The 23,117-nt window shown below is 42.2% G+C and overlaps 1 protein-coding gene across 1 annotated transcript in view; it reads right to left on the bottom strand.

The window, feature by feature from the left end:
* Window positions 1–23,117, bottom strand: part of Dnah14 (dynein axonemal heavy chain 14) — a 277,305-nt gene that overhangs the window by 135,944 nt on the left and 118,244 nt on the right. The window contains exons 30-37 of the mRNA XM_057769862.1: window positions 16,010–16,263; window positions 11,649–11,880; window positions 11,077–11,130; window positions 7,804–7,949; window positions 6,049–6,117; window positions 4,533–4,719; window positions 3,517–3,593; window positions 662–833 (exon numbers count right to left, since the gene is read on the bottom strand). Coding sequence (XP_057625845.1) covers window positions 662–833; window positions 3,517–3,593; window positions 4,533–4,719; window positions 6,049–6,117; window positions 7,804–7,949; window positions 11,077–11,130; window positions 11,649–11,880; window positions 16,010–16,263 — 1,191 coding nt within the window. The remainder of the gene's footprint in view (window positions 1–661; window positions 834–3,516; window positions 3,594–4,532; window positions 4,720–6,048; window positions 6,118–7,803; window positions 7,950–11,076; window positions 11,131–11,648; window positions 11,881–16,009; window positions 16,264–23,117) is intronic.

Below are 23,117 nucleotides of genomic sequence, written 5' to 3'. Positions count from 1 at the left end.
AATAATACATATAATCCCTTTGAATTATTTGTGAAAATAAATTTACTCTAAAAATTATTAAAAAAAAAACAAAACACCCCTCAAGTCAGGTCTAAGACAGAGTAATCAATCTGTTTTGAAAGTCTGGAAGCAGCAGAAGCAGAAGAGAGCAGGAGAACAGGGGCAGGTGAAGGCAGCAAAGGCAGAATATGCTGGACGACCCGGCCGCCTGATGAAGGAAGCCAGGTTCTGTCCATAATAATTTTGTTTTTGTACGTACGGTAATGGCAATTAAACACTGGTTTTGCTCATCTTAGGGGAGCAGCTTGGGAAGCCTTGTGGATACACTCCAAATAGTGTAGACCCTTACTAACAAAACAGTTAAATGCCCTTCATAATAGGGAGTAAGCACCGGGCTATTACAGGGAAACCCAAAACCCACATCGGCACTTAGGAAGGAGAACTCAGCACACAGCACCCCCACTGTCTATTCGTTCTTTCCATTCACTAGTCACCTGTGCTTCAAGTCCCTTCCCCTCCCCTGGTAAAAACATGTCGGCAAGTGCTTTGCCCCTATCCTGTGACGTCCTCGACATGAGTAGAGTATTTCAGAAGGAGCCACTGTATTTAAAGCCACATCAACCTGAGAGGGACCTGGCAGTGCTTGCCATAGCTGTGCTACCTCCAAGGCAAGGTGACGGACTTTCGAAACCGTTACTCCAGGGAAAGTATCTTCCATGATCTTTTCAAAAGGTGGGGCGTCTTCGGGAAGGAACTTTGATAAACTAGCTTCTTGGATTGCCTCGATAATGATCAGAGATTCGTCTGCTTCAGAAAGACTCTTGCTGCAGTCGCTGAAGAAAACAAATACGCATTATGTCTGCAGCGCTCTCTCTGTCCCCACACCCTCCGCGTCCCTTGTGTGCTAAATGAAAGCAGCTTTGGAATCTCACCTAAGGAATGCAAGAGAGGGAACTCCTGTGGGCAGGAAAAGCTACATCTCCCCAGGGATGAACTCATTGTTTAATCCTGGGAATTGCTGGATGATTTTTAACATGGTAAAAGAATGAGTTTTTCCTTGATGGTAAAAAAATGTTATGATTCTTCATTTTCATTTAGGGAAGATTTTAATTGCATATTCAATGTCTTTAACAAATAAAGGAATTTTCAACTTTCTTTCCCTTTTCTTTATTAAAATGTTTTTTGTTGTGTGTGTTTAGTATACATAGAACTGTGTTTCACAAGAAAAGTTTACATGAGTATATAATATACATATAATCACTATGTTAGATATATACATGTATATACATATACTATATAATACACACTGAGATCATCCCTTCGACATCCCTTTCCCCTTCCTATTACTTCCCTTTGCTCTTCTACAGTTGTATGTCTACTTTGATATCATATATACTCTTATGTGATTTTATATATCTATATGAAATCTAGGAACTACAAATAAAAGAAAATACGATATTTATCTTTCTAAAGTTGGCCTAACTTTCTTGACTTGACTTAAACTATGCTCTTATTTTTAAGAGGAGTTTATCCTAGGCCAGCCCTGTCTGGATGCCGCCATTGCTGTGTGCAGCATGACGTGCAGATATTTCAAATCCATAAAAGTTTTTTCTAACTCATTCCTATATGATCACCTTTGAATATTTTTGAGATAAGCAGATCCGTATTTGTTAAAAATGTTCTTTTGTTTTTTTTTTTTTGTTGTTGTTGATTCTAGTTTTTTTTTTTTTAATGTGTGTGGGTGTTTGGCCTACATGCCTACACATAGAGGTCTACCACCTGCATGCAGCGTGCACAGAGGCCAGAAGAGGACTTGTTACAAACAGTTGTGAGCTACCTGCCACATGTGTGCAGGGAATTGAACCCAGGTCCTCTGGAAGAGCAGCCAGTGGTCTTAACTGCTGAGCTATCTCTCTAGCCCCTGTAGATTCTAGATTTTGAGTTTTGGTTTTAAGCGCCATACAAAACCTGTGGTAGTCAGGGTTGATTATCAACACAATTGGGTACAGAATGAGCGTGGAGACAAATGCCTGCTCACAGCTGGGAGTTTCTAGACTGTGTTAACTTTGTTCCACCCAAATGTGGGTGACACCATCCTGTGGGGTTCTGGACTAAATGAGAAGAAAGTCAACTGAGCATCCTTGACGCAGACACAATGCTACCAGCTGCTTTGGGCTCCTGCTGCCATGATGGATTGTTGCGTCAACACCAACTTTCCTCCTTTGAGTTGCCTTGGTCAGGTATGTTGCCATAGCAACAAGTAAGTCACCAGCAGAAGGCCCACGGTTCACTTTCTAGCACTGGGGGAAGAGTCTTCTCTCCTCCAAGAATATTAGAGACAACTTGTTCCTTCTGATAGTTTTACTCTTGATGTTTGTTTACCTTTAAATCCCTCAACTATTTTAGAGACTGTCTGGGCAAACACTGTGGAGCATGGCTCCCACTTGACCCTTCTGCCGGCAGTGGCTAGTCCCCTACACTGAGCATCGAACTCTCTGGTCTTGGTGATGGATATATGACATACTGCATGTCCCAGGCATGCAGCCCTGCCTCCTGACTTTCTACATTATTTCAACACTTTGCCCATTGACAATCAGTGCCACACTTTCAATTGTTGAAGTTTTATAATATAGCTTAATCCTCAGAAAGGTATTTCCCTTTAATTTCTTTTGTTTTTTAATATTTTAAAACTACTTTTATTTTTCCATGTGAATTTTAGAATCAGTTGTCTAAAAACAAATAATAAAAAAACCCTTTGCTTATTCCTGTATTATGGACACATGCAACCATGCCAGCCTTTAATGTGGGTGCCGGGGATTTGAACTTGGGTCCTTGTGTTTGTAGAACAGGTACCCATATACCCACTGAGCCTCCTCCTCAGTCTCCCTATTCTTAATATCACCTTTCATAAACCAACACTGGATATGTTCAGCTGTTATGATAGTTTTATGGTATTTTATGTCAGAGGTCCTATTCATTTCAGTTATTCACATCTGACTTTCACCTTGCAGTCTTGTTAGCACCAGGGTCATCCACAAGGACAGAAGTCTGTGGATGTTCAAGTCCCTTACATAAAGTGTTGTATTTGCTTATCTACGCAGTCTACACACTTCTCCCATGCACTCTGAATCTTCTTTAGAGCACTGACAATGCCTAACACTGCACTGACACTGTGTTACCAGGCACGGTCCATTGACTGCGGACAAGAGAGGGTGTGTGCCAGCTTCGTGCAGGTACCATTTTCTCTTTCTCGTTATTTCTATTCTAGATGGGCCCTACATTTCTCTGCATGCTTTATTACACATCAGTAATGCACACCTTCTAAAGAACAGGCCCCACTAGGGATCTGGAATCCATGACCTGGTTCATTTTTGTTCTTTTGATACCACTAAGTTCCTGCCAGTCCATCTTAGTGTGGTAGTCTGGTAGTTTCTGTTTTTGTTTGCCTTAATTAAAATTCTACAAATTATTTATGTAACTCTCCGAACCTTGCACTAAATTCAAATGTCCACTGACCATTTATACTCCTGTTTCTTCTTTTCTGCCATTATTAAAACTGTCTTCAAGGTCTTCATGCCGAAATCATAATGCTCCTAAAATAGAGTATTCAATATCTGAGTTACTATAGTTCTCAAGGGAAAATAGAACCACTTAAGACAGTCACACACATATGGAAATCAATAACCATCTAGTCTGTAAAAGGAGATATCTGTATGAATCTAAAAACCCCAATTCTGCCTCCAATGCTTTTATTTCTCATCTAAGTTGGTGCTTGCCTTATGTCCTTGTCCTCTCTTCTTCCCTGCCTCCATCCCTCCCTCCCTTTAGAGTTTTACTGTGTTATCCAGCCTGGCCTTGAATTCTTGGACTCAAATGTTCCCATTGTCTCAGCCTCTCCAGTACTGAGGACCAAAGGCATGCACTACTGAATTCTGGAGAGCCTATTTCTTAAAAGAAAGAGTGGTAAGTGTTAACAGTTATGGGGTCCCAGTTACACTGTCTGAGAACTAGGAAGGGGCACGGGAAAATAACAAGAGGAAAGGAAGACTTTGGAGAGAATGTGGTTTGCTTACCAAACCATTTTGGGTTAGAAACACATACTCAAGTCTCAGAACAATTCTCAAGAAGGTGTGGGACTCAACTCAGCTGCCCTGGTAACTGAGCTTCCGAGTGCAGTCTGCTCAGTTGTACGCTGACAAACAGAGTCAGGCTGAGTGCCTGTGCTTTCACAAGTCCTTCAGATCACTGAGATGTGCACAGAGCTGCAGAACATGGATCCAGAGGTTGACATCCATGAGCACAGAGAGAAGATGTGACCTGAAGTAACATATATGCCACCACTTTCTCCAGACCTGTGAGTAAAGGCCGAGGAGCATGGAGGCACAGCCACTTTGAAGAAAGCAGCTCCCATCTTACGGTGGGCCTGGCTGGTCCTGCCAATTCCTGGCCAATAGCAGAAATGTCTTTGCATCACCTTTACATAACCAGTTTTATACTTTCTATTACATATTTGGAGAGAGGCAGTTCCTCACCTGCTTTGACAGCTGCTTGTTGGCTAAATCGTAAAGGTTAACGAGCTTTCCTGATAGTGGTCTTGCAGATTTGAAGCCAAATGAGAAGAGAATTATTTCAGTGATCATTTTGTGGTGGGGCACCATCATTGCCATCGGGCGAAACAGAGATTTTAAGTTCCCTGGGAGCTCAACTCGACCTCTATATCTAAAGAGAAGAAAAACAGCAACAATAATAAAAATCCAACCGCGCCCTGCATTTTTTCCAAATGCGAAATGCAATTACTTTGCCCCCACACAATTCCATTGGCTTTCTGTGTGACCCATATATGGAAATCAGTTTACAAGGTGCCTTTCACCTTTCCTCCCACCCACATGCTATGCTAGCCTATCATACGCTTGCTTCATTGTACGCTTCACCTTGTCTCAGATCTTTCTGCTTCCTGGGGCCAAGGCAGCACTGTTCAATGTTTGATGAACCTAGCCCAGAGTCAGAGACTTAGTGTAATCACCTGCATGGACAGGGTGGAGATGTTACATCCATTCATAGAGAGAGGCGGTTGTGGGGCTGTGTGTCAGCTCTACAAGATGGAACTCATGCTTGGCGCCATGATGAGTGATCCTGTGGCTGGACAGGTGACAGCCCGGGGAGAGCCAATCACGGTCACTCTGCACACCACTAAACTGACTCCTAAGGCCTCATCCTTACGCCTATAGAGAAACCCATTTTGACCCTCAGCAGAGAAGCTAGGTGGTGATGAGCACAGACTCACAAGTGGTCAAGTTGGAGACAATAGGAGACGGCCGAATCCTCGGCCTTGAACGACATCAGTATCACACCACCCCCTTCCAAGACTCAAGGGTCACTGTGGAAGAGTGGGTATGGATTTCTAGAGGTGACTACGAAGAAGCAGTGTTTTACAGGGTGCTCATGACATAAAAGGTAAAAGCCACCTTTTCAACTAATTTTCAGGTAGATGTCACATAGAAAGCCAATAGAATTCTTCTTTGAGGAAAGTATATGGTTTCAAGTTTGAAAAAGTCTACACAACAGGGCAGTTGGACACATGACCTCCCGATGGTTGCGACAACATGAATGTCTAAAACCTGGCTAAGATGGCATCAAATGAAACCCCATCATGGATGGGGAGGAGGGTACTGAGTCCCATCCCTATTGGAGAAGGTATTGGTAATGATGGCTGCCGGAGCAGAAGAGCTAGAACAGTGTGGCCCCTGAGGCTGGCCATGCTCCAGGGGACAGCCCACACCCAAGGGTATATGGGTAGCACTAACTGGATTTGATTTCTTTTTTAGAATGAGGACACAAAGTTGTTTGCGCGTAGAATGAGGGATGGATCTGGGAGAAGTTAGGGTGAGGGGTGAATGACATCTAAATACAATGTAAGAAATTCTCAAAGAATTAGTTCAAAAAAAAAGATTCTGGAGGGTGAATGATAGCTACCGGACAAGCCCACCCACAGAAAAGGTTAAAGGGATTTCGTCTGTGTATACCGTCATTAGACTCATTAATATTTACCCAGGATTTATGGTGACAAACATGGCACATGACATATTGATACGTAGCTCTTTACCATCCAGTAGAAATCTAAAAGACAATAAAACATTCATTAAAATTACTCCTATAAGCCAGGCGGCAGTGGAGCAGGTCTTAAACCCAAGCACTCAGGAGGCAGAGGCAGGGAGGCAGCTGGATCACTGTGAGTTCGAGGCCAGCCTGGACTACAGAGTGAGTTCTAGGACAGTCAGGGCAATGCAAAGAAACCCTGTATAGAAAAAAAAATCACCCTCCAGGCTTAAGGGTATTAAAACTTTAACAAACCAGGGAATTTTCTTAAGGTTTTATTACACTTAAATCCAAATAAAACTTGCTTAACAACAACACAGAGAGGAGGAGGTGGTGGCCTATTCTGAGACAACACTGAGTTCTGTTGTGATTCAGGAATATCTGACCCTGTCTAAAGATGTCTGAGAAGCTTTGGGCCTGGGTGTTGGAAGGCACCATTGGACAAAATGATCCACACAGGGAAGTGACCCTAGGAAGCCCTCAGTGTGTTGGGCCTGCAAACTCACTAGAGCACAGCAGCAGAGCACAGAGTTCCTGCCTGGAGCACAGCTCACGTCCAGTTACAACGTGGGGGCTCAGCGCTGACTGCCCTTCCTGCAGACCAGGGTTCGGTTCCCCACACCCGCATGGTGGCTCCCAGTCATCTGTAACTCTAGGCTGAGGGTTTCCGGTGCCTGTGATGCACAGACAATACATGTAGGCAAGAGACCCATAAAAAATAAATAAAATCTCAAAAATAAAAAGATTATATACAGACAGCTGTGAGGCAGATGCTCTGCCCTAAACACCATGTCCTGTCGGCTACAACACAGACAGAGACAATGGCAAGAATTTCTGGAGTGGTTTCTTACCGAGGAGGACAGTGTAAACGTGAGAGTCAGCCAGACACAGCTGGCCAGTTCTTGGGCAAAACACTTTGTAGAGGTCAAAACAGAGAGGAGAGTGGTAAAATGGGGGTTACTGTACCCCCATCTGTGTCCACCTGTAAGCCCTGGTAACACTAATAGCATGAAACCAATCAGAGCAAAGTTAGCACCATCAGCATGAGTTGGAAGGGAAAACTTGTTGATTATTCATAAACAACAGTAACCCTAACATACATACATTTTCTTGTGGTTTTTTAAAAAAGAGCACCTCAGTTTAGAATGGTGAGCTGGGACTTCAGGGGTGCAGCCAGGATTTCTGTTTTTAAATGGGTATAGAATTAAAGAAAAACAAATTCATGTAGAATTAAGGAAAAATATTCATAACTATTTGTTTGATTTCTTTAAGTGTAATATCCTAAGATAAAAGAGATTCTAAGATAGAAAAAAATATTAACTAGAGTATATCTACATTGAGGGCTGGCGGCTCCAGGCTACTCCAAAGTGTAAAAAAAGGGTGGATACCTTTAAATTGACATTAAAGTTGAGTGTGTGTATATATATATATATATATACATTTATATATATATACACATTGTGTATATATATACACAATATGTATACACACATATATACAAACATTCATACACACACACACATTTATTCCATGTTATTCACCAGAGGAAAACATTCAAGGCAAGTGTCATTCATTTTGCTGCATGCTAAACAAACTAAACTAAATAAAAACTCAAAGACCCCAACACTTAAGAAAAGGACTCAGCACTAAGTAAACAGTAAATGTGTATCAGATTCCATCCCAAAGGAGTAACCCATGCATAAATACCTCACAGAGTAGCTGTCTTTTGCAACCTTGATGGTTAGGATCTGTGAGGCAATGACCGAGAGAACTTCTATATCTATCCGGTTGAACTCATCGAAACAGCACCAGGCTCCCGACTGCACCAACCCAAAGAAAAATTTCCCCATTATCTTAAAAAAAAAAAAAAAGAGGATTGATTACAGAAACTATAAAGGCGAACACTTCCACCTGGATACTAAATTGTATGTATTCTTCTCATCTTTCCCAAGCCAAGTTAAGTATCTTTTGTATTTTTCTCTCCATAGAGTTTAGCAGTTGCTTAGACTCTTGATGAGTTCACCGTGTTTCTTTTGAAAGCTGAAACACACACAGCAAACTCCTGCGTTTCAGGACCATTGGCAGGAGCAGCTGATGAGCAGCTGATGGCCAGCTGCACAAAGCCAGTTTAGGTCTCAGAGCTGCATCCTAGAGGCGTTTCTATGACCCTGTTGCAGCAGATGGGAGTCAAGTGTCAGAAGGCAGATGTCCTTCTCTGGAGCAGGCAGACTCCTTGTAGTTTAGTGTGGTCTATAGATGAGGCAATTGGTGCCAAGGGTGAGGGTGCAGGGGAGGGGATGGGGTAGGTAGGGGTCGGGGATCTTGTAAGCAGCTGTTATTGAAACACTGTTGCAAACTGTTAAAAGCCCTATTACTGTCAATGATAGAATTCTAAGATCTTATCCTCAGCACTCTTCTGATGCTCATTTTCCTGTAAATAAGGTGATGAAGGATGGAACAATTTACTCTGTTGGATTCCTCCTTGCTGTCCCAGCTGTGCCTTGAGTAAAAGGACTCACAGTTGACCCTAACACCAGATGTCTAGAGTACTTGCAAGGAGGGAGGGGCTGCTTGTTTGTGCTGGCCACCAGGCTAGTTTAGCCCCGAAATAATCACACAGAAATTATATTAATTAAATCACTGCTTGGCCCATTAGCTCTAACTTCTTATTGGCTAAATCTTACATATTATTTTAACCCATTTCTATTAATCTGTATATCACCACGAGGTCATGGCCTACCAGCAAAGTCTCAGTACGTCCGGCAGTGGCTCCATAGCGTCTCCCTGGCTCCGCCCTTCTTTCTCCCAGCATACAGCCTAACTTTCCCCGCCTAGTTCTGTTCTTCCCTGCCATAGGCTCAAAGCAGTTTCTTTATTCATTAATGGTAATCATAGCACAGAGGGAACTCCCATATCACACAACTGCAGCTGATTGCCTCATTCCTGGTAGCACAGACTTGGGAGAAGTTCAGAAATTTGGGCCAGGTTTTTTGTTTTTGTTTGTTTTGAACCTTCACCGGCCTTGTGAACACCAACTGTAACAATGTCTGCTGGGCCAGAGGAAGCGTTTCCCCTGACAGCCTAGCCAGGGAACTGCTCTGACAGACACTAAAAAGGGAGCCTGTGATTGTTTCAAGCACAAACCTCTATGGCTGTGACTGAAGCCAAAGGCAAGGCCTAAGCACCCTCCTGTGCTCACTGGGTGAGTCTGATGGAAGACAGGACTTCAGTGCTCCTGCCGCTAGACTGCAACTTTAGGTCCAATAATAGGTTTCTTCATTTGCTTTCTACTGGTGTGAAAAAGACGTGACCGAAAGCAACTTGGGGAAGAATGGGATTTTCTTTTTTAAGGCTTACAGTTGTAGTCCACCATGCAGGGAAGTCAGGGCAGGAACTGAAGCAGAAGCCGTGGAGGGAGCTGTTTACTGGCTTGCTCCTCATGCCTTGCTCCACTACCCTTTTAATTCAGCCCAGGACCAGTCAATCACCAGAGAGGCACCACCAAAGTGAGTTGGGCCCACCCACATCAGTCCTTAATCAAGTAAATGTCCCACAGACTTGCCTACAAGCTAATCTGATGGAGGCATTTTCTCAGTTGGAATTCCTTCTTTATTGACCCTGGCTGTGCCAGACTGACAAAAAACTAACCAGTAAGGGCTTCTCACAAATGGCCCTTTCTTGCCTGTTTTTAGCACTGTGGGCTGAGCTGGGACATGAAAGTAGCCATGGAGACTGAAAAGTAGTGGCAAAAATAGGCAGCAACAGCAGTAGTGGCAGAGTTGGCAGGCTTAGCTGTGCACGTGGCAGGCTTAGCTGTGCACGTGGCAGGCTTAGCTGTGCACGTGGCAGGCTTAGCTGTGCACGTGGCAGGTTAGCTTGATGGTTAGCAACCGACAAGCAGCAGTGGACAACTTAAGAGCAGCCAGCGAAGGGCACACGGCAGGGGGAGCAGGGACAGGGTGGAGAGCAGAAACTTCAGGCTGAAAAGCTCCAAAGATGGAGGAAGCAGGCACTGGAAGAATTCACAAAACTAGGAAGTCTATAGGGACAAGGGATTAGGCCCTGACTGTAACACTGGCTAGTGTTAAGGGTTAAGGAATCCTGACATCGAGGCCACCTTTGTATTAAGTGTCAATATTTGTTCACTGTGGGGTATTTTGGGCTCTAATCAACATGTAAAACAAGTTACAGAGTTGGGACGTGGCTCAGATATAGGGCACTTGGCACCTCAAGGGATCTGGATTCAGTCCCAGCAGTAGGATCCAACGCCCCCAAACTACAGTGCTGTGACACTTAGAGTTCAATTTGTATCTGACACATAGGGGAGCATGAAATTTTAATAAAAGTATTTCAAGATTTTATTAGACATGTCTTAGACAATTATCATTATTATGTTTACAATTCTTTTTGATGTTAATCACTGTAACTTCTTTGAGTTTTTCAATTACCTTTTCAGTAACTAAATGTTCAAGGTAAGAAACATTTGTATTGTTTTTTTATTTTAGTTTTTGGTTTTTTGATACAGGGTTTCACTGTAATTTTGGAGCCTGTCCTGGAACTAGCTCTTGTAGACCAGGCTGGCCTCGAACTCACAGAGATCCGCCTGCCTCTGCCTCCCGAGTGCTGGGATTAAAGGCGTGCGCCACCATGCCCAGCATGAACATTTGTATTTGTATTAACAAAGAGGCACAACCACGTGCTCTGTGCAAGTGAGGTTTTGTTTAAAAAGAATCCCTCCGTCATAAACACTGAGAATTATCGCTTTAAGGAATTAAGTTGAAAAACTTAAAAAATGGTGATGTTTACATAATGTTTTAACTTTTGATTAGGTTCTAGGCTTCTATTCTCTATTCATTAAAAGACTAATAGTATGTGTACTCCTACCAATACATTTTTTTGGTATTTTTCTTAGTTTCTTTAATTCCTCAATGAATTACTTTTCACGCACATTTTATTTAAGGATATAAGCTTACGCTTTACCTTATAATCCAAATCTTCAAAACAGTTGAACACCACACAATGTTTGCCATAGCTCTGGAAAACAAAATACTGTTTTAATATAGTTCTTGAGTGATGCCATAAAATAAAGATGTTTAAACTGCCAGAGTAAGAAAATATTTCTATTAAGCTTTTTGAGAAAAAAAAAACCCTAGTTTTAAAAAATGTGTTAGACATCAAGTTTAGAGACCCACAGAACTGACAGAGGAAGCATCGATTGGTTGCTGCGGGAGAGTTGGCTATTTCAAGCTTCAGTCATGATTTACACAACAACAACAAAACCATTAGGACAACAGAACAGAGTAGAAATGATGGCTTCCCTCCACCTCCCGCGCTGCTGACTGGCCAGCTCATGTGGCGGTGTTCCAGAGAAACGCAAAGACGATGGCTTAGCCAGACCTTCCTGTGCTAGACATTCACAGTTTAACTGATGGAGTGTATCACGCCATGAATGTGTCGGTAAATACAATGACCATTTTAACAGTGGGAATAGTGTAAACTTAAGATACAATTGAAGTCTGTATGACAAACATCTGGATACAGTAGCTACTTACTCTCGCGAGGTCTTTAATAGTCTCAGTTTTCCCTACACCTGCCGGCCCAGCATTGCAACCTCCTAGGTTGAAGTACAGTGCTGTGGTGAGAGTCAGCCAGCATCGCTCTGTGAGGGGCGTGATGACCAGCCTTGGTGCACAGCCCAAGTACTCATAGCCATAAACAAAATTGGTGTTTCCTTGAGATACGTAACACAACTTTTGCTTTTCATCCCATTTATATCGCAAATGCCTGAAAGCAATACTCAAATTATTTCAGCAAAAATAATTTTTTTGTATAAAGAAACATAATCATTTTAAAACAATTTAAATAGACCCATAACCCCTCATATTAAGATGCAATAATTAAAAATCTCCCCAAAAGCAAGCCCAGGGCCAGAAAGATTCAGAGCAGAACTCTACCAGACTTTCAAAGAAGAACTGATGCCAACACTCAAGCTACTCCATAAAAATAAAATAATTATAGGCCAATCCCCCTTATCAACACAAATGCAAAAATTCTCAATAAAATATGTGCAAACTAAATTGAACACATTAAAAAGTCTTTCCGCTGTGATCAATTTAGCTTCATTCTAGAGACATAGGACAGTGCAACATGCCCAAATCAATAAACAGAGTCCACCAGTAACAGACAAAAAGAAGCACAGGGGGTGGGGTAGGGGAGAGGCTACACAGAGAAACCAACAAGACAAAACAGAACAAAACAAAAGCAAACACGCAGATAAAAAGGCAAAAGCCACACAATCATCTCATTAGATGCAAAGATTCTTTATCGGGATCCAACACTCCTTCATGATAAAAGTCCTAGAGAGACTAGGAATACAAAGAAATACTTAAATATAAGAAGGTCAGTTATATCAAGTCCACAGCCACTATCTTCCTAAAGGGAGAAAACTCAAAGGATTTCCTCTAAAATCAGGAACAAGACAAGGTTGTCCACTCTCTCCATACATCTGAAGTCTTAGCTAGAGCAATAAGACAACTGAAGTAGATCAAAGGGATACAAATGGAATAGGAAGAAGTAAAAAGAAAATTTCTTATTTGTAGATGATATGATTGTATACATAAAAGACCGTAAAGACTCCACCAGGAAATGTCTACAGCTGATAAATACTTTCAGCAAAGTAGCAGGATACAATAATAGCACACAAAACCCAGTAGTCTTCCTATATATAAACAGTCTGAGAAGGAAATCAGGGAAACAACACCTTTTACAATAGCCTCAAAAATATCTTGGGATAGCTCTAACCAAGCGTGAAAGATTTGCATAAGAAAAACTTTAAGACATTGAAAAAAGAAAATGAAGAATATATCAGAAGTTGGAAAGATCTCCCATGATCATGGAACAGCAGGATTAATATTGTAAAAACCAAAAGCAATTCTCAAATTCTCCTCAAATTATTCTCCAAAACAGAAACAGAAGAACCATTTCCAACTGCTTTTTTTAAAGCCACTATTACCCTGATTGTGTGTGTTCATGTCACATCCTGCTACTTTGCTAGAAGTGTTTGATCAGCTGTAGAGGTTTCCTGGTGGCATCTTTAATTTAGGGCCTTTTATGCATAAAATCATAAAAGAAATATATTCACTGCAATCATTAGAAAAATTCCAACACAATCCTTCACAGAAATAGAAAACAAATGAACAAGCAAACAACAAAACAAACTTCAATTTCATCTGGGAATTCAAAATCCTAGGACAGCTAAAGTAATCCTGTCCACTGAAAGAACTTCTATCATCTTCTGTGATTTCAAGTCGTATTTCAGAGCTACAGTAATAAAAACAGGGTGACATCGACATCAAAACAGACACATTGACCAATGGGATAGAATCGAAGACACGGAGTGAGTCTAAACACCTATACACATTTGATTTTTGACCAAGAAGCCAACATTACACCCTAGATTAAAGATAGCATTTTCAACAAATGGTACTGGTCAAACTGAATGGCTACATGCAGAACTAGACTAGATCCACATCTGTCACTCCCACACAACTCAATTCCAATGGATCAAGGCCATTACCCTCAGTCTGAGAGTCAACAGGAAGGCATTCCCTTGAGCTCACCAGCATAGGAAGGGACTTTCTCAACAGGACACTGAGAGCACAGGCACTAAAGCCAACAGTTGCTAAATAAGGCCTCACAGAGCTAAAAGGCATCTATATAGTGAAGGACACCAGTATTTGAGCAAAGTGGCAGCCTACAGAATGGGGAAAATTCTTTATCAATTATACATCTGACAGAGTTAATATCTAGAATAGGCAAAGAACTAAAACAAGACTGAGCGTGAAAAAAAAATTAAAAAATGGGATATAGAACTAAACAGCAAGTTCTCAAAAGATGATATACTAATGACTGAGAAGTGTTTTTAAAAATGTTCAAAATCCCTAGTCATCAAGGAAATACAAACAAAAGGTACTTTGAGATTTCACCTTACCCCTGTCAGATTGGACAAGATTAATAAAGCAAATGACAGCATATGCTGGGGAGGCCGTGGGAAATGGGAAAACTTATTTACTGCTGGTGGGAGTGCAAACTGGTTTGGCCAAAATAGAAGTCAGCGTGGATTTTCCTCAAAAAGCTGAAAATTCATTTACTACAAGATCCAGCTGCACCACACTTGGCATTTCCCCAAAAGACTCAACATCTTACTAAGGAGATATTTGCTTATCCATGTCCTCCTGATCAGAGAAGTTTCTTTTCTTCTTTTTTTTGAGACAGGGTTTCTCTGTAGCGTTGGAGCCTGTCCTGGAACTAGCTCTTGTAGACCAGGTTGTCTACAAGAACTCACAGAGATCCTCCTGTCTCTGAATCCCGAGTGCTGAGATTAAAGTCATGCGCCACCATCTCCCGGCAGAAAAGTTTCTTATTTGGGTAGATGGTGATTAATACAGAGACTCACAACTGCACAATGTATAGAGAGAGTAAGTGACTCTGGAGCACTCTGCCCTACAGTCAATGTCTTTCTCAAACCTCTCACTTCAATTCTTGGAACGTAGGTAGAAGAAGAGGTGGACAGATTGCAGGAACCAGCGGTGGTGGGTGACTCCCAGGAAACTGCCTTCCAGACACAACATGGTTTATGCTCATATGAACACAGAGACTGAGACAGCGTGCACAGACACAAAGTTCCACCCCTAAGCAAGAACCTTTTTGTGATTTGCACCTCTAAGAAAAGGAAAATCAGTTTTCTCCAATGGAACGATACTGGGTATATCAGCCATATTCCAGGGCACAGGAGTTATCGGCTAACACAAAACAAAAACCATAATTTTGTGAGCTTTTTGTTTTGTTAATTTTTTGTATTATTGTTTTTTGTTTGGTTCTCTGTTTTTATTTTTGCTCTTTTGAGAGAGAGAGAGAGAGAGAGAGAGAGAGAGAGAGAGAGAGAACATAAGTTAGGTGGGTAGGGACATGGGGAAGATCTGGGGGAAGGCAAATAATATATGATGAAAATATATTGTATAAAAATAATAAAGCAAGCAAGCAAATCAAAGTATTAAAATAAGTGGAAAAATAAAATTTACTCATGACTGTATTAGATTTTAGAAACCACGAGGTACAAATTTATAATAATATATATATAGTAATCTTTACACATCTTTAATAGTTTAGAGCTGTTTTGCTTTGAACACAAGCAGAAGCTGATGAAATCCAGAACCACTCAGCTCCCTCTGTGGGCCCTTCTCCTATTACACGTTATCCTATGATGCAGCTGTTGTGTTTTATCATTCACCTCTAAATTCCTTCTGGAACAGTAGAGCAGATTGTGAAGAAATTAACCAAGTCAACTTTCAAAATAAAATTTAAGATAAAAGCCATTTAAAACTAGTTGTATGCTAACACCTTGTAAATTCTTAGATGAGAGAACACATAACTGTAAGTAAAACCGGAAGACTTTCTCACTTAATGTAGGAGACCTGTGATTAGCCTCACCTCAGTAGAAGTAGCAGCTCTCTGTCTATGCCTTCACTAACTGATTCCAAGCAGCAGGAAAAGTGGCTCATGGCAAGTTGTCTAGAAACTGCCTTCTGTTTCTTTTACCTCGTTTGCCCCACACTGGTAGCACAGGAGGAAAAGAGGAACCAGGGACACCTCTCATCACTACTGTTGAAACCTGTCCCTAGGCTTAGTGACAAAAGACAAAACACCCATACCATACGGAAGAACGATATCAGCTTGGGAAGATGAGGCAGAGTGAGGTGAGGAGAGAGGACCAAGGAAGCTGGGGGAGGACCACAATGCTTAGGGAGCAATTCATCCTTCAAGTGCAAACGGAGACAGAGATGTGTGAAGCGGAGAACCTAACGGTCTCTATGGGAGAAGTTGTAGTATGTGATTACAGTTTTTAGCTACTTACCTCGTCCAGTCAAAGTCCTCTGCGCTAGAGATGTTCTTATCTAGCAGGTCCGTCACGATGTCTCGGCAGTACACAGATATGGTCAGCATTGCTGCTAGCATGACTTTTGCACGAAAGTTGCTAGTATTCAGGGTGACCAGGGCGGTCAAGTCTTCCATTTGACTCAGCACATGGGCATGGGCTGCTTCTAGCTTTTCTCTTGGATTAGAACTCATAAAACCTTTCATACAATAACTATTAAACATGATCTGGCTCTGAAAAATAAAGGGAGGGAAACACATGTTAATAGAAGCACCCAATCTTGTTTTTAATTAAAAGGTTTTCATGAATTGAATGTCACAGATCTATAGAGGTGATTTGTTGTAAAGGAAAGCATGCATAGGTTTGAAGGCTGAATTTTGATTGATGCTTATGATTTATTTATATTTTCTAAATCTTATGTTTTTAAAATTTGTTGTATTTTTGATGACTTCATATATGTACATAGTCAATTATATACACTCCACCTCCCAGTAGCCTCTCTCTCTAGTCCGTTCCAGTTGAAGCGCCTCCTTCTTCCTCTGAAGCCCCATCCTCCTTTCACGCTGGTGTGCCTGTGAATCCTGCTGGATTTAATTAGGGCTGCTTGCATGGAGAAAGGGTGGAGGGTTCAAGCCTAAGCGGGTCATCTACTTTACCCCCTCCACGGCTCAGGCACATCAAGGAAGAGGTGTGCAGACAATGCAAGAGCCACAGGCTGGGGAGTGTGTGCTCATGACTCACTGTGTTGCTGCATGGGCCCCCCATGACACTGAGCTCATAAGCATTGTGAAAGGGGGAAGGGCTCACACGGCCCCATCCCTCCCCGAGGGACTCTTGATAGCCAACGGTGACTGCAAGGAAGGGCGTCACTTTCTTCAGCAGTATTTGTGATGTTGTCCATGTTCCAGGAAATAAATCTTACATTAACACATGATCATTAGATAATAATCTCAGCACATTAACAATGGCGGAAAATCCCAAGATTAAATTAGTGCTGTCTTCTCCGCTAAACTCTAAAGTTATGCTCCTAGCACAGAGTGTGGATATTTGTTTTTTTTTTTTTTAATTATAAATTGTTTTTGCCTATTAGCTCAGGATTTTTATTAACTATCTCTTACAAGTTAAATTAACCCATAATTTGTATATGCTTAACCACATGGCTCGGTACTTTTTCTCAATAAGGCATTCTCATCTTGCTTTTTCTGTGTCTTGCTGGGGACTGCATCTCTGCTTTTCTTCTTCTCAGAATTCTTCTAATCTGGTTACCCCACCTATACTTCCTGCCTGGCTACTGGTCAATCAGCATTTTATTAAACTAATACAAGTGACAAATCTTTACAGGATACAAGAGTTTTGTCTCATGGCATATGCACATATGACTTAATGCTTACTGTATAATAGTCACACATAAAATGTTCATATTTCAAGATATAGATGTCTATTAAGAATCCAAGGAATATTAAGGAGTTATTCATAAAGGACATGGTTCAATAAAAATGTTGGCTGTATGCACCATATGCACTTTTGGGGAATTCTAAGAGAATGAGGGATGCCCCATGTCCGGCATTTAGCTTTTAACAGTACAATATAAAAATTCAAACTTTAGCTTCCAACACTGCAAAATGAACTTCACACCAGCAGGTCTCCTAAACAGTACTTTCACACATTTGCTTCCTGTCTGATTGTCCCGCCTATACTTCCTGCCTGGCTACTGACCAATCAGCATTTGTTTAAAATATAATTGACAGAATACAGACAATTGTCCCACACCAATCCTCTTGGTAAACTCATGCCTAACTTAATTCAAGATTTTTTTTTATTAATTAATTAATTTAATTATTAAAGATTTCTGCCTCTTCCCCGCCACCACCTCCCATTCCCTCCCCCTCCCCCAATCAAGTCTTCCTCCCTCCTCAGCCCAAAGAGCAAGCAGGTTTCTCTGCCATGTGGGAGGTCCAAGGACCACCCACCTCCATCCAGGTCTGTTAAGGTGAGCATCCAAACTACCTGGGCTCCCACAAAGCCATTACGTGCAATAGGATCAAGAACCCATTGCCATTGTTCTTCAGTTCTCAGTAGTCCTCATTGTCCTTTATGTTCAGCCAGACCGGTTTTGTCCCATGCTTTTTCAGACCCTGGCCAGCTGGCCTTGGTGAGTTCCCGATAGAACATCCCCTTTGCCTCAGTGTGTGGGTGCACCCCTCGCGGTCCTGAGTTCCTTGCTCGTGCTCACTCTCCTTCTGCTCCTCCTTTGGATCGTGAGACTTCAGTCCAGTGCTCCAATGTTGGTCTCTGTCTCTGTCTTCTTTCATCGCCTGATGAAGGTTAATATTCAGGAGGATGCTTATATGTTTTTCTTTGGGTTCACCTTCTTATTTAGCTTCTCTAGAATCACGAATTATAGTCTCAATGTCCTTTATTTATGGCTAGAAACCAAATATGAGTGAGTACATCCCATGTTCCTCTTTTTGGGTCTGGCTTACCTCACTCAGGATAGTGTTTTCTATTTCCGTCCATTTGTATGCAAAATTCAAGAAGTCATTGTTTTTTACTGCTGAGTAGTACTCTAATATGTATATATTCCATACTTTCTTCATCCATTCTTCCATTGAAGGACATCTAGGTTGTTTCCAGGTTCTGGCTATTACAAACAATGCTGCTATGAACATAGTTGAGCATATACTTTTGTTGTATGTTTGGGCATCTCTTGGGTATATTCCCAATAGTGGTATTGCTGGGTCGAGAGGTAGGTTGATCCCGACTTTCCTGAGAAACCGAGTGTGGATATTTGTAGTTTTAAAAAAATATGTAACTTCTAATATCTGACTCAACTGTCACATATGTTCTCCCCAGACATAGAAGAGCCGTGAAGAGGCGGGGTTAAGAGCAGGCAGACTGTGGAGAGTAGCACCAATACTAAAAACCCAGAGACAGATGCTGGGGTTCAGCCTGAAGATCAGAAAAGCAGAGCAGCCAGTCACTGGCTCTTCCCTCCCTCAGGCCAAAGGTGGGAGATCCTGCCGCCACAAATCCTCAGATTAAGACTGAACCTGAGACCTGTCTCCTCTTGTTTTATATTCCTCTTTAGTGGTGGAATTAAAGGCATACATTACCACCACCCAGTCTCTATGGCTAACTAGTGTGGCCACTGGGATTAAAGGAATGTGCCACCACTGCCTGGCCTGTATGGATGACTAGTGTGGCTGCTTTGCACTGATCATCAGGCAAGCTTTATTTACTAAAACACAGATAATCTACCACTATAGTGGAGGCTAAAGGAAGACAAGCCATCAGCAAAGCTCCTGAATGTGGAAAACCAGGCCGATTGTGACTTCAGCCTCTCGTCTAGACAGTGTCTTTTAGAAGAGGCTGTGTTTGGATAAGGGGCATCATGAACTCACTTGAGTTATGCTAAATTTAAACTGCTTAAAAACACAGAAATGGAGCTATACAGATATATGAAATGGGAAGTATTAGCATAGAGGAAATAGATATTGTGGTGATATTTTTCCAGAAAAAGATTAAGAGGGTAGATGATAGACACCTAGTGTATCAATTGGCATTTCTCTTTTAATTGATTTTATTGAGTTATACATTTTCTCTGCTCCTCTCCCTTCCACTCTCCTCCCCTTCTACCCTCTGCCCTGGTCCTCATACTCCCAATTTACTCAGGAGATCTTGTCTTTTTCTACTTCCCATGTACATTAGATCCATGTATGTCTCTCTTAGGGTCCTCATTGTTGTCTAAGTTCTCTGGTATTGTGATTTGTAGGCTGGTTTTCTTTGCTTTATGTCTAAAAACCACTTATGAGTGAGTACATATGATAATTGTCTTTCTGGGTCTGGGTTACCTCACTCAATATGATGTTTTCTAGATCCATCCATTTGCCTGCAAATTTCAAGATGTCATTGTTTTTTTTCCTGCTGTGTAGTACTCCATTGTGTAAATGTACCACATTTTCCTTATCCATTCTTCGGTCAAGGGGCATCTAGGTTGTTTCCAGATTCTGGCTATGACAAAAAATGCTGCTATGAACAGAGTTGAGCACATGTCTGTTGGGGGCTGTGGACCCCCAGACCCTGAATTTCTTGTAAACAACTTGTTATGCTTGCAGCTGCTTGGAGCAAAACAACTTGTTTTCCTGTGTTTGCAGCTGCTTTGAGCATGGGACCCCCAGAAGTTCCTGATGGCAGGGGAATGGCTTCTGGTGGGTTTGGCTGGGGCATGGCAATCAGTTAAGGATCCCTATATAAGCTGCCCCTGAACACAATAAAAGGGTCATTCTTGTTTCATGTCATTCTGTGTCCCCATGTCTCTGTGTGTATGTGTTTAAATCTCCAGCCCCTTTCCTGGCTCGCATACACTAGACATGTCTTTGTCGTACGATTGAGCATCCTTAGGGTATATACCCAAAAGTAGTATTGCTGGGTCTTGAGGAAGGTTGTTTCCTAATATTCTGAAATCCAAAGAGACTGTACCAGCTTGCATTCCCACCAGCAATGCAGAAGTGTTCCCTTTTCCCCACATCCTCTCCAGCGTAAGTTATCATCAGTGTTTTTGATCTTGGCCTTTCAGCCATTTTAGATTCCTCTGTTGAGAGTTCTCTGTTTAGGGTTGTACTCCATTTTTTTTAATTGGATTAGTTGTTCTTTTGATGACCAATTTCTTGGGTTCTTTGTATATTTTGAAGATCATTCCTGTGTCTGATGTGGGGTTGGTGAAGATCTTTTTTTTCCCATTCTGTGGGCTGTTGTTTTGTCTTGTTGACCATGTCCTTTGTTTTACAGAAGCTTCTCAGTTTCAGGAGGTCCCATTTATTAATTGTTTCTCTCACTGTCTGTGCTACTAGGGGTATATTTAGGAAGTGGTCTTCTGTGCCAATGTGCATTCAACTGTACTTCCCAATTTCTCTTCTATGAGGTTCAGTGTGGCTGGCTTTATGTTCAGGTCTTTGATCCATTTGGACTTGAGTTTTGTGCCTGGTGATAGATATGTATCTATTTTCATTCTTCTACATGTTGAAATCCAGTTATGCCAGCACCATTTGGTAAATATGCCTCCTTTTTTCCATTTTATAATTTTTGCTTCTTTGTCAAAGCCAGATGTGTGGATTGATATGTCTAGGTCTTCGATTCTGTTCCATTAGTCCTCTTGTCTGTTTTTATGGCTCGGGATTTATGCCCCGATGGACAGAGGTCCCTGGCCCCGGCCACTCCCTGGGAGGTCCCAGAGTGTCTGGACCCACAGAGGTCTCTGGTTCCTGCCCACTCCCTTGGTGGTCCCAGACTCATGCCCCACCCACAGAGGTCTCTGGTTTTGGCCTACTCCCTCAGTGGCTGCTCCCTTGTTTCTCCTCCTGTGGAGCTTGCTGTCTCAGGCCTGCTCCTGCCTAGGTTGCTGGTTCAGTCTTGATTCCTTAAATGTTCCTGGCCTGGGTCTGCTCATGTGGAGGTCCCTGGCTTGGGCTTGGTCCTGCAAAGGTCTCTGGCTCTGGTCCACTCCTTTGGAGGTCCCAGATGGGTGCACCTAGACCGGCAGAGGTCTTGGCTCAGGCCTAGCCCTTCAGAGGCCCCAAACTCATGACCTGCAGAAGCCCTGGCCCAGGCCCTCTCTCTCAGGGCCTCCCTTACCTGCTCCTGTGGAGCCTACTGCTCCAGTCCTGCTCTGGTCCAGATCACAGGTCCAAAACTGCCCCCACAAATGCCCCCAGTCTGGGTCCGTTCCCACTGAGGTCTCTGGCTCAGGCCCACTCACTCCGAGGTCCCAGACCCACTCCCAACATTCCTTTATGCATGCAACAGAAACTATTAAAAAATAGGGTACACAGGGGGAACTGAGGTTGGCATGTAAAATAAATAAAAAATTTAAAATAACAAATGATTTCTTTAATTTTGTGAGTTCATGATATAATTGCATCATTTCCCTCCAAACTCCCCTTATGCCCTTGCTAGCGCTATTTCAAAGTCACGATCTCTTTATTAGCCATTGTTATATACATATACATTCCTAAACACAAATAAAATCTGCTCTATCTGCATACTATTGCTTGCATGTTTTCAGGGCTGACCATTTGACACTGGAAATCAGTTGTTGCGCTCTTCCCTGGGGAGATGATTTAGAAACTAACTCAATCACCAGCTCACTGAGTGGCTAGAGTCTGAGGCTTGGGAAGCAGGCAGGACAAACAACTACACAGTCAAGATTTCCACTGCGCACATCTTGAGGTGATTCATGAATTACAGCCTCCAGTGAGAGCATCCATTGTGAGGGAATACTGTGGATCGTATTTAAAAATATTTTTCACTTAAATGTGTATGTTGGAGCATGATCCAGGAGCAGAGTTGTGCAAGGAGGATTCTGAGGGCTGTGAGAATACGCAAGAAAATAAGGCGAGAGTCTTGTGACTCAGCTTCTTCAAAACACAGAATTGTTCTTGGAATGTTTCTTCGTGCTCCTCCCAGGGGTAGTGGGTAGGAGGAAATTTACCTCACATCACTTGTTATCGCTTGATGCTAATACTCAATTAAACGTTTAAACTAGTCTTCATTTTCTCTATGGGAAAAAATGCCCCCTCCCCCCATGTATGGTGTGCCTGTGTGGTTGTAGTCAGCTTGAACACCTGAGAACTTTACTGCCGTGACCTTTCCTAACACTCGGAGTATAGACTGTCTGGGGCTCTAAACAAAGCTGGTTATTGTATGAGACTTTAGTCTGCCTCATTTATCCGCTTCATTCTCCAAGACTCCACCACCTGTAACAGGTGACACACTTATTTGCAGAGAAATTACTAATTGCTATATTATGAACAAATCTATATAGAAAATCTCTTCATGGCCAATATATAGCACTATCTCGTCCATTCTCTCAAAAATACCTTTTTATGTTTATTTAAGAGACAACTCTCTGTGGAGAGTTCAACAGTGTAAATTCAAGAGAGCTGTAAATTACGCCCCGGGTGGTAAATGAGCAAGAGGTGAGGAGATGGAGGTGGGGGAACCTGTGCGCCGCTGTCGTGAAGCACGCGGACCTCCAGGAACCCGGAGGAGCTTCTCTTAAGGCAAACTGGAGGATCTGAATTTGCCAAAC

The sequence above is a fragment of the Chionomys nivalis genome, chromosome 5 (assembly GCF_950005125.1).
Source record: "Chionomys nivalis chromosome 5, mChiNiv1.1, whole genome shotgun sequence".
In the NCBI taxonomy this organism is placed as follows: Eukaryota; Metazoa; Chordata; class Mammalia; order Rodentia; family Cricetidae; genus Chionomys; species Chionomys nivalis.
Note: the sequence above shows the minus strand (reverse complement) of the source record. Positions and strands in the feature narration are given on the sequence as shown.